Genomic DNA, 16965 nt, shown 5'->3' with positions numbered 1-16965 from the left:
CATATCTCGTCGCCAACTGTTGTGGTTGCAAGGTTGAACAATAATTAGTAAGGAAATACAATGAAGACGCAAACAACAAGATAACGCAATAATAAGTGTATTAAAGAAAAGGTATATTTACAATATGTACAAATGATGGTGTCGAGTCAGAGAGTCTTGGTGGGAGGACATGTACGCTCTTCGGCGTCACTTCCGGTGGCATTTGAGTAAGACACACCAAGGCCAACCTAGGTTTGCCATTTATAGTGTTATGTTATTCGTATATGCAAATAAGTAGTTGCCACCACAACATTTATATTACACACAAAATAAATAAATAACGCACTATCCTATTAATATATAGATAATTCACGGAGACTCACTTCCAACTAGATCACAAAAATTCGAAACCTTAAGCATATAGAATTACCCCCGAAATTTTTTCTGCCAAAACATGGCGACTTTTTCAACTGACTAAGGTCGGAGGTTACACCGACTGAAACGTTGTGCAGATAACACTCAAGACGAGAACAATTGTCCAATTAATTTAAACGAACAAAAATATATATCAGTTGTTTAGAGCGATTTTTTTAGTGAACTTACTTCATTCGTTTCGGCATCGTTTTGAAATTGTCGGATTGCTTTTTGGAGGAGAACCTTTCAAGAGAGATTTTCCAGTTTTTGTTATTGTCGTTGTCATTGATGGCTGAAATGAGAAAAGAAGCAATGAAATGTGAAAAGAAACAATAAAATGTAAAAAGAACTGTTATAAAGGGAAATAACCGAAAATCAAAGAGTTATCTCCCCTGGATGGGAAGGAAGAAGATTTTCAAGATGGCTGACACAGCACTTCACATAATCTGTTGCTTTAACGTTTTACTATTTTTCTGTTGAAATAAATAAATAATTTGGTGTCAAAACGATGTCTTCTTGTAATTCCCACATTTAATAACCAGTTTTATTCCTTGGCGATATAACAGAAACAAAAAATGTGAAAAGACATGAGAAGATGTAAAAAGAAACGATAAAATGTGAAAGGAAACAATGAAATCTTAAAAGAAACAATGAAATGTGAAAAGAAATAAAAAATGTAAAAATAAACAATAATATATTAAAAGAAACAATAAAATGTGAAAAGAAACAATAAAATGTGAAAAGAAACAAAAAATGTGAAAAGAAACAATAAAATGTGAAAAGAAACAATAAAATCTTAAAAGAAACAATGAAATGTGAAAAGAGACTTAGAAATGTAAAAAGAAACAATATGTTAAAAGAAACAATATGTGAAAAGAAACATAAAACGTGAAAAGAAACAATAAAATGTGAAAAGAAACAATGAAACGTGAAAAGAAACAATAAAATGTGAAAAGAAACAATAAAATTAGCAAAGATACAACAAAATGTTAAAAGAAGCAATATGTGAAAAGAAACAATAAAACGTGAAAAGAAACAATAAAATTAGCAAAGATACAACAAAATGTTAAAAGAAGCAATGAAATGTGAAAAGAAATGAAAAAAAATGTAAAAATAAACAATATGTTAAACGAAACAATCACATGTGAACAGAAACACTAAATTGGGAAAAAGAATGAAAAAATGTGAAAAAACAATAAAATGTTAAAAAAGCGAGGAAATGTGAAAAGAAATAATTAAATGTGAAAAGAAATAATAAAATGTGAAAAGAAACAATAAAATGTGAAAAGAAGCAACGATATATTAAAAGATATGATAAAATTTGAATAGAAATAAAAAATGTGAAATAAAAACAATAAAATGTGAAAAAAAGATAAAATGTGAAAAGAAACAATTTCTGAAAAAAAAACAATAAAATGTAAAAAGAAACAAAAAATGTAAAAAGAAACAAAAAATGTAAAAAGAAACCAAAAATGTAAAAAGAAACAAAAAATGTAAAATGAAACAGAAAATGTAAAAAGAAACAAAAAATGTAAAAAGAAATTTAAAAATAGGGAATAAAAACAATAAATAGTAAAAAACGATGAAATGTGAAAAAAAAACAATAAAAGAGAAAAGAAAAAGTAACATGTGAAAAGAAAAGATCTAATGTAAAAAGAAACAACGAAATGTGAAAAGAAATGAAAAATGTGAAAAGAAATGATGAAATATGAAAAGAAACAATAAAATGTGAAAAGAAACAATAAAATGTGAAAAGAAACAATAACATGTTAAAAGAAACAATAAAATGCGAAAAGAAACAATAAAATGTGAAAAGAAACAATAAAATGTGAAAAGAAACAATAAAATGTTAAAAGAAACAATAAAATGTGAAAAGAAACAATAAAATGCGAAAAGAAACAATAAAATGCGAAAAGAAACAATAAAATGTGAAAAGAAACAAAAAATGTGAAAAGAAACAATAAAATCTTAAAAGAAACAATGAAATGTGAAAAGAGACTTAGAAATGTAAAAAGAAACAATATGTTAAAAGAAACAATATGTGAAAAGAAACATAAAACGTGAAAAGAAACAATAAAATGTGAAAAGAAACAATGAAACGTGAAAAGAAACAATAAAATGTGAAAAGAAACAATAAAATTAGCAAAGATACAACAAAATGTTAAAAGAAGCAATATGTGAAAAGAAACATAAAACGTGAAAAGAAACAATAAAATGTGAAATGAAACAATATGTGAAAAGAAACAATAAAACGTGAAAAGAAACAATAAAATTAGCAAAGATACAACAAAATTTTAAAAGAAGCAATGAAATGTGAAAAGAAATGAAAAAAAATGTAAAAATAAACAATAAAATGTTAAAAAAGCGAGGAAATGTGAAAAGAAATAATTAAATGTGAAAAGAAACAATAAAATGTGAAAAGAAACAATAAAATGTGAAAAACAGCAACGATATATTAAAAGATATGATAAAATTTGAAAAGAAATAAAAAATGTGAAATAAAAACAATAAAATGTGAAAAAAAGATAAAATGTGAAAAGAAACAATTTCTGAAAAAAAAACAATAAAATGTAAAAAGAAACAAAAAATGTAAAAAGAAACAAAAAATGTAAAAAGAAACAAAAAATGTAAAAAGAAACAGAAAATGTAAAAAGAAACAAAAAATGTAAAAAGAAATTTAAAAATAGGGAATAAAAACAATAAATAGTAAAAAACGATGAAATGTGAAAAAAAACAATAAAAGAGAAAAGAAAAAGTAACATGTGAAAAGAAAAGATCTAATGTAAAAAGAAACAACGAAATGTGAAAAGAAATGAAAAATGTGAAAAGAAATGATGAAATATGAAAAGAAATAATAAAATGTTAAAAGAAACAAAAAAATGTTAAAAGAAACAACAAAATGCGAAAAGAAACAATAAAATGTGAAAAGAAACAATAAAATGTTAAAAGAAACAATAAAATGCGAAAAGAAACAATAAAATGCGAAAAGAAACAATCAAATGCGAAAAGAAACAATCAAATGCGAAAAGAAACAATAAAATGTGAAAAGAAACAATAAAATGCGAAAAGAAACAATAAAATGTGAAAAGAAACAATCAAATGCGAAAAGAAACAATAAAATGTGAAAAGAAACAATAAAATGTGAAAAGAAACAATAAAATGTGAAAAGAAACAATAAAATGCGAAAAGAAACAATAAAATGTTAAAAGAAATAAGAAATTTTAAAAGAAACAATAAAATGTGAAAAGAAACAATAAAATGTTAAAAGAAACAATAAAATGTTAAAAGAAACAATAAAATGTTTAAAGAAACAATAAAATGCGAAAAGAAACAATAAAATGTTAAAAGAAATAATAAAATGTTAAAAGAAACAATAAAATGCGAAAAGAAATAATAAAATGTTAAAAGAAACAATAAAATGCGAAAAGAAAAAATAAAATGTGAAAAGAAACAACAAAATGTTAAAAGAAATAATAAAATGCGAAAAGAAACAATAAAATGCGAAAAGAAACAATAAAAAGTGAAAAGAAACAACAAAATGTGAAAAGAAACAATAAAATGTGAAAAGAAACAAAAAATGCGAAAAGAAACAATAAAATGTTTAAAGAAACAATAAAATGTTAAAAGAAATAATAAAATGTGAAAAGAAACAATAAAATGCGAAAAGAAACAATAAAATGTGAAAAGAAACAATAAAATGTTAAAAGAAATAATAAAATGTTAAAAGAAACAATAAAATGTGAAAAGAAACAAAAAAATGTGAAAAGAAACAATAAAATGTGAAAAGAAACAATAAAATCTGAAAAGAAATAATAAAATGTGAAAAGAAACAATAAAATGTGAAAAGAAACAATAAACTGTTAAAAGAAACAATAAAATGTTAAAAGAAACAATAAAATGTGAAAAGAAACAATAAAATGCGAAAAGAAACAATAAAATGTGAAAAGAAACAATAAAATGTAAAAAGAAAGAATAACATGTGAAAAGAAAAAATAAAATGTGAAAAGAAACAATAAAATGCGAAAAGAAACAATAAAATGCGAAAAGAAAAAATAAAATGCGAAAAGAAACAATAAAATGCGAAAAGAAACAATAAAATGTGAAAAGATACAATAAAATGCGAAAAGAAAAAATAAAATGTGAAAAGAAACAATAAAATTTGAAAAGAAACAATAAAAGGTGAAAAGAAACAATAAAATGTGAAAAGAAACAATAAAATGTGAAAAGAAACAATAAAATGTGAAAAGCAACAATAAAATGTGAAAAGAAACAATAAAATGTGAAAAGAAACAATACAATGTTAAAAGAAACAATAAAATGTAAAAAGAAACAATAAAATGTGAAAAGAAACAATAAAATGCGAAAAGGAACAATAAAATGTGAAAAGAAACAATAAAATGCGAAAAGGAACAATAAAATGTTAAAAGAAATAATAAAATGTTTAAAGAAACAATAAAATGCGAAAAGAAATAATAAAATGTTAAAAGAAACAATAAAATGCGAAAAGAAAAAATAAAATGTGAAAAGAAACAACAAAATGTTAAAAGAAATAATAAAATGTGAAAAGAAACAATAAAATGCGAAAAGAAACAATAAAATGTGAAAAGAAACAATAAAATGCGAAAAGAAACAATAAAATGTGAAAAGAAACAATAAAATGTTAAAAGAAACAATAAAATGTGAAAAGAAACAAAAAAATGCGAAAAGAAATAATAAAATGTGAAAAGAAACAATAAAATGTGAAAAGAAAATAAAAAAATGCGAAAATGAACAATAAAATGCGAAAAGAAACAATAAAATGCGAAAAGAAACAATAAAATGTGAAAAGAAACAATAAAATGCGAAAAGAAACAATAAAATGTGAAAAGAAACAATAAAATGTGAAAAGAAATAATAAAATGTGAAAAGAAACAATAAAATGTGAAAAGAAACAATAAAATGTGAAAAGAAACAATAAAATGTGAAAAGAAACAATACAATGTTAAAAGAAACAATAAAATGTAAAAAGAAACAATAAAATGTGAAAAGAAACAATAAAATGCGAAAAGGAACAATAAAATGTTAAAAGAAATAAGAAATTTTAAAAGAAACAATAAAATGTGAAAAGAAACAATAAAATGTTAAAAGAAACAATAAAATGTTAAAAGAAACAATAAAATGTTAAAAGAAACAATAAAATGCGAAAAGAAACAATAAAATGTTAAAAGAAATAATAAAATGTTAAAAGAAACAATAAAATGCGAAAAGAAATAATAAAATGTTAAAAGAAACAATAAAATGCGAAAAGCAAAAATAAAATGTGAAAAGAAACAACAAAATGTTAAAAGAAATAATAAAATGCGAAAAGAAACAATAAAATTCGAAAAGAAACAATAAAATGTGAAAAGAAACAATAAAATGTTAAAAGAAACAATAAAATGTGAAAAGAAACAAAAAAATGCGAAAAGAAATAATAAAATGTGAAAAGAAACAATAAAATGTGAAAAGAAACAATAAAATGTGAAAAGAAATAATAAAATGTGAAAAGAAATAATAAAATGTTAAAAGAAACAATAAAATGTGAAAAGAAATAATAAAATGTGACAAGAAACAATAAAATGTTAAAAGAAACAATAAAATGTGAAATAAAAACAATAAAATGTGAAAAGAAACAATAAAATGTGAAACGAAACAATAAAATGTTAAAAGAAACAATAAAATGTTAAAAGAAACAATAAAATGTGAAAAGAAATAATACAATGTGAAAAGAAACAATAAAATGTGAAAAGAAACAATAAAATGTTAAAAGAAACAATAAAATGTGAAAAGAAATAATAAAATGTTAAAAGAAACAATAAAATGTGAAAAGAAACAATAAAATGTGAAACAAAACAATAAAATGTTAAAAGAAACAATAAAATGTTAAAAGAAATAATAAAATGTTAAAAGAAACAATAAAATGTGAAAAGAAACAATAAAATGTGAAAAGAAACAATAAAATCTGAAAAGAAACAATAAAATGTGAAAAGAAACAATAAAATGTGAAAAGAAACAATAAAATGTGAAAAGAAATAATAAAATGTGAAAAGAAACAATAAAATGTGAAAAGAAACAATAAAATGTGAAAAGAAACAATAAAATGCGAAAAGAAACAATAAAATGTTAAAAGAAACAATAAAATGTTAAAAGAAATAATAAAATGTGAAAAGAAATAATAAAATGTGAAAAGAAACAATAAAATGTTAAAAGAAATAATAAAATGTTGAAATAAAAACAATAAAATGTGAAAAGAAACAATAAAATGTGAAACGAAACAATAAAATGTTAAAAGAAACAATAAAATGTTAAAAGAAACAATAAAATGTGAAAAGAAACAATAAAATGTGAAAAGAAACAATAAAATGTGAAAAGAAATAATAAAATGTTAAAAGAAACAATAAAATGTTAAAAGAAACAATAAAATGTGAAAAGAAATAATAAAATGTTAAAAGAAACAATAAAATGTGAAAAGAAATAATAAAATGTGAAAAGAAACAATAAAATGTTAAAAGAAACAATAAAATGTGAAATAAAAACAATAAAATGTGAAAAGAAACAATAAAATGTGAAACGAAACAATAAAATGTGAAAAGAAACAATAAAATGTTAAAAGAAACAATAAAATGTGAAATAAAAACAATAAAATGTTAAAAGAAACAATAAAATGTTAAAAGAAACAATAAAATGTTAAAAGAAACAATAAAATGTGAAAAGAAATAATAAAATGTGAAAAGAAACAATAAAATGTGAAAAGAAACAATAAAATGTTAAAAGAAACAATAAAATGTTAAAAGAAATAATAAAATGTTAAAAGAAACAATAAAATGTTAAAAGAAACAATAAAATGTTAAAAGAAATAATAAAATGTTAAAAGAAATAATAAAATGTGAAAAGAAATAATAAAATGTTAAAAGAAATAATAAAATGTGAAAAGAAATAATAAAATGTTAAAAGAAATAATAAAATGTTAAAAGAAACAATAAAATGTGAAAAGAAATAATAAAATGTTAAAAGAAACAATAAAATGTGAAAAGAAATAATAAAATGTTAAAAGAAATAATAAAATGTTAAAAGAAACAATAAAATGTGAAAAGAAACAATAAAATGTGAAAAGAAACAAAAAAATGTGAAAAGAAACAATAAAATGTGAAAAGAAACAATAAAATGTGAAAAGAAACAATAAAATGTGAAAAGAAACAATAAAATGTGAAAAGAAATAATAAAATGTGAAAAGAAATAATAAAATGTGAAAAGAAACAATAAAATGTGAAAAGAAATAATAAAATGTTAAAAGAAACAATAAAATGTTAAAAGAAATAATAAAATGTGAAAAGAAACAATAAAATGTTAAAAGAAACAATAAAATGTGAAAAGAAATAATAAAATGTTAAAAGAAACAATAAAATGTGAAAAGAAATAATAAAATGTGAAAAGAAACAATAAAATGTGAAAAGAAATAATAAAATGCGAAAAGAAATAATAAAATGTTAAAAGAAATAATAAAATGTTAAAAGAAAAAATAAAATGTTAAAAGAAACAATAAAATGTTAAAAGAAACAATAAAATGTTAAAAGAAACAATAAAATGTGAAAAGAAACAATAAAATGTTAAAAGAAATAATAAAATGTGAAAAGAAATAATAAAATGTGAAAAGAAACAATAAAATGTGAAAAGAAACAATAAAATGTTAAAAGAAACAATACAATGTTAAAAGAAACAATAAAATGTAAAAAGAAACAATAAAATGTGAAAAGAAACAATAAAATGCGAAAAGGAACAATAAAATGTTAAAAGAAATAAGAAATTTTAAAAGAAACAATAAAATGTGTAAAGAAACAATAAAATGTTAAAAGAAACAATAAAATGTTAAAAGAAACAATAAAATGTTAAAAGAAACAATAAAATGCGAAAAGAAACAATAAAATGTTAAAAGAAATAATAAAATGTTAAAAGAAACAATAAAATGCGAAAAGAAATAATAAAATGCGAAAAGAAACAATAAAATGCGAAAAGCAAAAATAAAATGTGAAAAGAAACAACAAAATGTTAAAAGAAATAATAAAATGCGAAAAGAAACAATAAAATTCGAAAAGAAACAATAAAATGTGAAAAGAAACAATAAAATGTTAAAAGAAACAATAAAATGTGAAAAGAAACAAAAAAATGCGAAAAGAAATAATAAAATGTGAAAAGAAACAATAAAATGTGAAAAGAAACAATAAAATGCGAAAAGAAACAATAAAATGCGAAAAGAAACAATAAAATGTTAAAAGAAACAATAAAATGTGAAAAGAAACAATAAAATGCGAAAAGAAACAATGAAATGTGAAAAGAAATAATAAAATGTTAAAAGAAACAATAAAATGTTAAAAGAAACAATAAAATGTGAAAAGAAATAATAAAATGTTAAAAGAAACAATAAAATGTGAAAAGAAACAATAAAATGTGAAAAGAAACAATAAAATGTTAAAAGAAACAATAAAATGTTAAAAGAAATAATAAAATGTTAAAAGAAACAATAAAATGTGAAAAGAAACAATAAAATGTGAAAAGAAACAATAAAATGTGAAAAGAAACAATAAAATCTGAAAAGAAATAATAAAATGTTAAAAGAAACAATAAAATGTGAAAAGAAACAATAAAATGTGAAAAGAAACAATAAAATGTGAAAAGAAATAATAAAATGTGAAAAGAAACAATAAAATGTGAAAAGAAACAATAAAATGTGAAAAGAAACAATAAAATGCGAAAAGAAACAATAAAATGTTAAAAGAAACAATAAAATGTTAAAAGAAATAATAAAATGTGAAAAGAAATAATAAAATGTGAAAAGAAACAATAAAATGTTAAAAGAAACAATAAAATGTGAAATAAAAACAATAAAATGTGAAAAGAAACAATAAAATGTGAAACGAAACAATAAAATGTTAAAAGAAACAATAAAATGTTAAAAGAAACAATAAAATGTGAAAAGAAACAATAAAATGTGAAAAGAAACAATAAAATGTGAAAAGAAATAATAAAATGTTAAAAGAAACAATAAAATGTTAAAAGAAACAATAAAATGTGAAAAGAAATAATAAAATGTTAAAAGAAACAATAAAATGTGAAAAGAAATAATAAAATGTGAAAAGAAACAATAAAATGTTAAAAGAAACAATAAAATGTGAAATAAAAACAATAAAATGTTAAAAGAAACAATAAAATGTGAAACGAAACAATAAAATGTGAAAAGAAACAATAAAATGTTAAAAGAAACAATAAAATGTGAAATAAAAACAATAAAATGTTAAAATAAACAATAAAATGTTAAAAGAAACAATAAAATGTTAAAAGAAACAATAAAATGTGAAAAGAAATAATAAAATGTGAAAAGAAACAATAAAATGTGAAAAGAAACAATAAAATGTGAAAAGAAACAATAAAATGTTAAAAGAAACAATAAAATGTTAAAAGAAATAATAAAATGTTAAAAGAAACAATAAAATGTTAAAAGAAACAATAAAATGTTAAAAGAAATAATAAAATGTTAAAAGAAATAATAAAATGTGAAAAGAAATAATAAAATGTTAAAAGAAATAATAAAATGTGAAAAGAAATAATAAAATGTGAAAAGAAACAATAAAATGTTAAAAGAAACAATAAAATGTGAAATAAAAACAATAAAATGTGAAAAGAAACAATAAAATGTGAAACGAAACAATAAAATGTGAAAAGAAACAGTAAAATGTTAAAAGAAACAATAAAATGTGAAATAAAAACAATAAAATGTTAAAAGAAATAATAAAATGTTAAAAGAAACAATAAAATGTTAAAAGAAACAATAAAATGTGAAAAGAAATAATAAAATGTGAAAAGAAACAATAAAATGTGAAAAGAAACAATAAAATGTTAAAAGAAACAATAAAATGTTAAAAGAAATAATAAAATGTTAAAAGAAACAATAAAATGTTAAAAGAAACAATAAAATGTTAAAAGAAATAATAAAATGTTAAAAGAAATAATAAAATGTTAAAAGAAATAATAAAATGTTAAAAGAAATAATAAAATGTGAAAAGAAATAATAAAATGTGAAAAGAAATAATAAAATGTTAAAAGAAATAATAAAATGTTAAAAGAAACAATAAAATGTGAAAAGAAATAATAAAATGTTAAAAGAAACAATAAAATGTTAAAAGAAATAATAAAATGTTAAAAGAAACAATAAAATGTGAAAAGAAACAATAAAATGTGAAAAGAAATAATAAAATGTTAAAAGAAACAATAAAATGTTAAAAGAAACAATAAAATGTTAAAAGAAATAATAAAATGTTAAAAGAAATAATAAAATGTTAAAAGAAACAATTAAATGTTAAAAGAAACAATAAAATGTTAAAAGAAATAATAAAATGTGAAAAGAAATAATAAAATGTTAAAAGAAACAATAAAATGTGAAAAGAAATAATAAAATGTTAAAAGAAATAATAAAATGTGAAAAGAAACAATAAAATGTTAAAAGAAATAATAAAATGTGAAAAGAAACAATAAAATGTGAAAAGAAACAATAAAATGTTAAAAGAAACAATAAAATGTGAAAAGAAACAATAAAATGTTAAAAGAAACAATAAAATGTGAAAAGAAACAATAAAATGTGAAAAGAAACAATAAAATGTGAAAAGAAATAATAAAATGTGAAAAGAAATAATAAAATGTGAAAAGAAACAATAAAATGTGAAAAGAAATAATAAAATGTTAAAAGAAACAATAAAATGTTAAAAGAAATAATAAAATGTGAAAAGAAACAATAAAATGTGAAAAGAAACAATAAAATGTGAAAAGAAACAATAAAATGTGAAAAGAAACAATAAAATGTGAAAAGAAACAATACAATGTTAAAAGAAACAATAAAATGTAAAAAGAAACAATAAAATGTGAAAAGAAACAATAAAATTCGAAAAGGAACAATAAAATGTTAAAAGAAATAAGAAATTTTAAAAGAAACAATAAAATGTGTAAAGAAACAATAAAATGTTAAAAGAAACAATAAAATGTTAAAAGATACAATAAAATGTTAAAAGAAACAATAAAATGCGAAAAGAAACAATAAAATGTTAAAAGAAATAATAAAATGTTAAAAGAAACAATCAAATGCGAAAAGAAATAATAAAATGCGAAAAGAAACCATAAAATGCGAAAAGCAAAAATAAAATGTGAAAAGAAACAACAAAATGTTAAAAGAAATAATAAAATGCGAAAAGAAACAATAAAATTCGAAAAGAAACAATAAAATGTGAAAAGAAACAATAAAATGTTAAAAGAAACAATAAAATGTTAAAAGAAATAATAAAATGTGAAAAGAAATAATAAAATGTTAAAAGAAACAATAAAATGTGAAAAGAAATAATAAAATGTTAAAAGAAATAATAAAATGTTAAAAGAAACAATAAAATGTTAAAAGAAACAATAAAATGTGAAAAGAAACAATAAAATGTTAAAAGAAACAATAAAATGTTAAAAGAAACAATAAAATGTGAAAAGAAATAATAAAATGTGAAAAGAAATAATAAAATGTGAAAAGAAACAATAAAATGTGAAAAGAAACAAAAAAATGTTAAAAGAAACAATAAAATGTGAAAAGAAACAATAAAATGTTAAAAGAAACAATAAAATGTGAAAAGAAACAATAAAATGTGAAAAGAAACAATAAAATGTGAAAAGAAACAATAAAATGTGAAAAGAAATAATAAAATGTGAAAAGAAATAATAAAATGTGAAAAGAAACAATAAAATGTGAAAAGAAATAATAAAATGTTAAAAGAAACAATAAAATGTTAAAAGAAATAATAAAATGTGAAAAGAAACAATAAAATGTTAAAAGAAACAATAAAATGTGAAAAGAAATAATAAAATGTTAAAAGAAACAATAAAATGTGAAAAGAAATAATAAAATGTGAAAAGAAACAATAAAATGTGAAAAGAAACAATAAAATGTTAAAAGAAATAATAAAATGTTAAAAGAAATAATAAAATGTTAAAAGAAAAAATAAAATGTTAAAAGAAACAATAAAATGTTAAAAGAAACAATAAAATGTTAAAAGAAACAATAAAATGTGAAAAGAAACAATAAAATGTTAAAAGAAATAATAAAATGTGAAAAGAAATAATAAAATGTGAAAAGAAACAATAAAATGTGAAAAGAAACAATAAAATGTTAAAAGAAACAATACAATGTTAAAAGAAACAATAAAATGTAAAAAGAAACAATAAAATGTGAAAAGAAACAATAAAATGCGAAAAGGAACAATAAAATGTTAAAAGAAATAAGAAATTTTAAAAGAAACAATAAAATGTGTAAAGAAACAATAAAATGTTAAAAGAAACAATAAAATGTTAAAAGAAACAATAAAATGTTAAAAGAAACAATAAAATGCGAAAAGAAACAATAAAATGTTAAAAGAAATAATAAAATGTTAAAAGAAACAATAAAATGCGAAAAGAAATAATAAAATGCGAAAAGAAACAATAAAATGCGAAAAGCAAAAATAAAATGTGAAAAGAAACAACAAAATGTTAAAAGAAATAATAAAATGCGAAAAGAAACAATAAAATTCGAAAAGAAACAATAAAATGTGAAAAGAAACAATAAAATGTTAAAAGAAACAATAAAATGTGAAAAGAAACAAAAAAATGCGAAAAGAAATAATAAAATGTGAAAAGAAACAATAAAATGTGAAAAGAAACAATAAAATGCGAAAAGAAACAATAAAATGCGAAAAGAAACAATAAAATGTTAAAAGAAACAATAAAATGTGAAAAGAAACAATAAAATGCGAAAAGAAACAATGAAATGTGAAAAGAAATAATAAAATGTTAAAAGAAACAATAAAATGTTAAAAGAAACAATAAAATGTGAAAAGAAATAATAAAATGTTAAAAGAAACAATAAAATGTGAAAAGAAACAATAAAATGTGAAAAGAAACAATAAAATGTTAAAAGAAACAATAAAATGTTAAAAGAAATAATAAAATGTTAAAAGAAACAATAAAATGTGAAAAGAAACAATAAAATGTGAAAAGAAACAATAAAATGTGAAAAGAAACAATAAAATCTGAAAAGAAATAATAAAATGTAGAAAGAAACAATAAAATGTGAAAAGAAACAATAAAATGTGAAAAGAAACAATAAAATGTGAAAAGAAATAATAAAATGTGAAAAGAAACAATAAAATGTGAAAAGAAACAATAAAATGTGAAAAGAAACAATAAAATGCGAAAAGAAACAATAAAATGTTAAAAGAAACAATAAAATGTTAAAAGAAATAATAAAATGTGAAAAGAAATAATAAAATGTGAAAAGAAACAATAAAATGTTAAAAGAAACAATAAAATGTGAAATAAAAACAATAAAATGTGAAAAGAAACAATAAAATGTGAAACGAAACAATAAAATGTTAAAAGAAACAATAAAATGTTAAAAGAAACAATAAAATGTGAAAAGAAACAATAAAATGTGAAAAGAAACAATAAAATGTGAAAAGAAATAATAAAATGTTAAAAGAAACAATAAAATGTTAAAAGAAACAATAAAATGTGAAAAGAAATAATAAAATGTTAAAAGAAACAATAAAATGTGAAAAGAAATAATAAAATGTGAAAAGAAACAATAAAATGTTAAAAGAAACAATAAAATGTGAAATAAAAACAATAAAATGTGAAAAGAAACAATAAAATGTGAAACGAAACAATAAAATGTGAAAAGAAACAATAAAATGTTAAAAGAAACAATAAAATGTGAAATAAAAACAATAAAATGTTAAAATAAACAATAAAATGTTAAAAGAAACAATAAAATGTTAAAAGAAACAATAAAATGTGAAAAGAAATAATAAAATGTGAAAAGAAACAATAAAATGTGAAAAGAAACAATAAAATGTTAAAAGAAACAATAAAATGTTAAAAGAAATAATAAAATGTTAAAAGAAACAATAAAATGTTAAAAGAAACAATAAAATGTTAAAAGAAATAATAAAATGTTAAAAGAAATAATAAAATGTGAAAAGAAATAATAAAATGTTAAAAGAAATAATAAAATGTGAAAAGAAATAATAAAATGTGAAAAGAAACAATAAAATGTTAAAAGAAACAATAAAATGTGAAATAAAAACAATAAAATGTGAAAAGAAACAATAAAATGTGAAACGAAACAATAAAATGTGAAAAGAAACAGTAAAATGTTAAAAGAAACAATAAAATGTGAAATAAAAACAATAAAATGTTAAAAGAAACAATAAAATGTTAAAAGAAACAATAAAATGTTAAAAGAAACAATAAAATGTGAAAAGAAATAATAAAATGTGAAAAGAAACAATAAAATGTGAAAAGAAACAATAAAATGTTAAAAGAAACAATAAAATGTTAAAAGAAATAATAAAATGTTAAAAGAAACAATAAAATGTTAAAAGAAACAATAAAATGTTAAAAGAAATAATAAAATGTTAAAAGAAATAATAAAATGTTAAAAGAAATAATAAAATGTTAAAAGAAATAATAAAATGTGAAAAGAAATAATAAAATGTGAAAAGAAATAATAAAATGTTAAAAGAAATAATAAAATGTTAAAAGAAACAATAAAATGTGAAAAGAAATAATAAAATGTTAAAAGAAACAATAAAATGTTAAAAGAAATAATAAAATGTTAAAAGAAACAATAAAATGTGAAAAGAAACAATAAAATGTGAAAAGAAATAATAAAATGTTAAAAGAAACAATAAAATGTTAAAAGAAACAATAAAATGTTAAAAGAAATAATAAAATGTTAAAAGAAATAATAAAATGTTAAAAGAAACAATAAAATGTTAAAAGAAACAATAAAATGTTAAAAGAAATAATAAAATGTGAAAAGAAATAATAAAATGTTAAAAGAAACAATAAAATGTGAAAAGAAATAATAAAATGTTAAAAGAAATAATAAAATGTTAAAAGAAACAATAAAATGTGAAAAGAAATAATAAAATGTTAAAAGAAATAATAAAATGTGAAAAGAAACAATAAAATGTTAAAAGAAACAATAAAATGTTAAAAGAAATAATAAAATGTTAAAAGAAATAATAAAATGTGAAAAGAAACAATAAAATGTGAAAAGAAACAATAAAATGTTAAAAGAAATAATAAAATGTTAAAAGAAATAATAAAATGTTAAAAGAAATAATAAAATGTGAAAAGAAATAATAAAATGTGAAAAGAAATAATAAAATGTTAAAAGAAATAATAAAATGTTAAAAGAAATAATAAAATGTGAAAAGAAATAATAAAATGTTAAAAGAAACAATAAAATGTTAAAAGAAATAATAAAATGTGAAAAGAAACAATAAAATGTGAAAAGAAACAATAAAATGTTAAAAGAAACAATAAAATGTTAAAAGAAATAATAAAATGTGAAAAGAAACAATAAAATGTGAAAAGAAACAATAAAATGTTAAAAGAAACAATAAAATGTTAAAAGAAACAATAAAATGCGAAAAGAAACAATAAAATGTGAAAAGAAACAATAAAATGTTAAAAGAAACAATAAAATGTGAAAAGAAATAATAAAATGTTAAAAGAAACAATAAAATGTGAAAAGAAATAATAAAATGTGAAAAGAAACAATAAAATGTTAAAAGAAACAATAAAATGATAAATAAAAACAATAAAATGTGAAAAGAAACAATAAAATGTGAAACGAAACAATAAAATGTGAAAAGGAACAATAAAATGTTAAAAGAAACAATAAAATGTGAAATAAAAACAATAAACTGTTAAAAGAAACAATAAAATGTTAAAAGAAACAATAAAATGTTAAAAGAAACAATAAAATGTGAAAAGAAATAATAAAATGTGAAAAGAAACAATAAAATGTGAAAAGAAACAATAAAATGTTAAAAGAAACAATAAAATGTTAAAAGAAATAATAAAATGTTAAAAGAAACAATAAAATGTTAAAAGAAACAATAAAATGTTAAAATAAATAATAAAATGTTAAAAGAAATAATAAAATGTGAAAAGAAATAATAAAATGTGAAAAGAAATAATAAAATGTGAAAAGAAATAATAAAATGTTAAAAGAAATAATAAAATGTTAAAAGAAACAATAAAATGTGAAAAGAAATAATAAAATGTTAAAAGAAACAATAAAATGTGAAAAGAAATAATAAAATGTTAAAAGAAACAATAAAATGTGAAAAGAAATAATAAAATGTTAAAAGAAACAATAAAATGTTAAAAGAAACAATAAAATGTTAAAAGAAATAATAAAATGTTAAAAGAAATAATAAAATGTGAAAAGAAATAATAAAATGTTAAAAGAAATAATAAAATGTTAAAAGAAATAATAAAATGTGAAAAGAAATAATAAAATGTTAAAAGAAACAATAAAATGTTAAAAGAAATAATAAAATGTGAAAAGAAACAATAAAATGTGAAAAGAAACAATAAAATGTTAAAAGAAACAATAAAATGTTAAAAGAAATAATAAAATGTTAAAAGAAATAATAAAATGTGAAAAGAAACAATAAAATGTGAAAAGAAACAATAAAA

At 18.5% G+C, this 16965-nt stretch overlaps 1 protein-coding gene across 3 annotated transcripts in view; it reads right to left on the bottom strand.

The window, feature by feature from the left end:
* The window catches only part of LOC145261036 (uncharacterized), a 135724-nt gene that overhangs the window by 43642 nt on the left and 75117 nt on the right, over window positions 1-16965 (bottom strand). For all 3 annotated transcript variants that reach the window (XR_013864389.1, XM_080119180.1, XM_080119181.1), the window contains exon 4: window positions 583-685. Coding sequence is in view for 2 of the 3 variants with exons in the window: in XM_080119180.1 (XP_079975306.1) it covers window positions 583-685 (103 nt within the window). In the remaining variant the exon portion in view is untranslated. The remainder of the gene's footprint in view (window positions 1-582; window positions 686-16965) is intronic.

The sequence above is a fragment of the Euprymna scolopes genome, chromosome 37 (assembly GCF_053919585.1).
Source record: "Euprymna scolopes isolate OS-2025 chromosome 37, ASM5391958v1, whole genome shotgun sequence".
Lineage (NCBI taxonomy): Eukaryota > Metazoa > Mollusca > Cephalopoda > Sepiida > Sepiolidae > Euprymna > Euprymna scolopes.
This window is presented reverse-complemented; position numbering and strand designations above follow the sequence as displayed.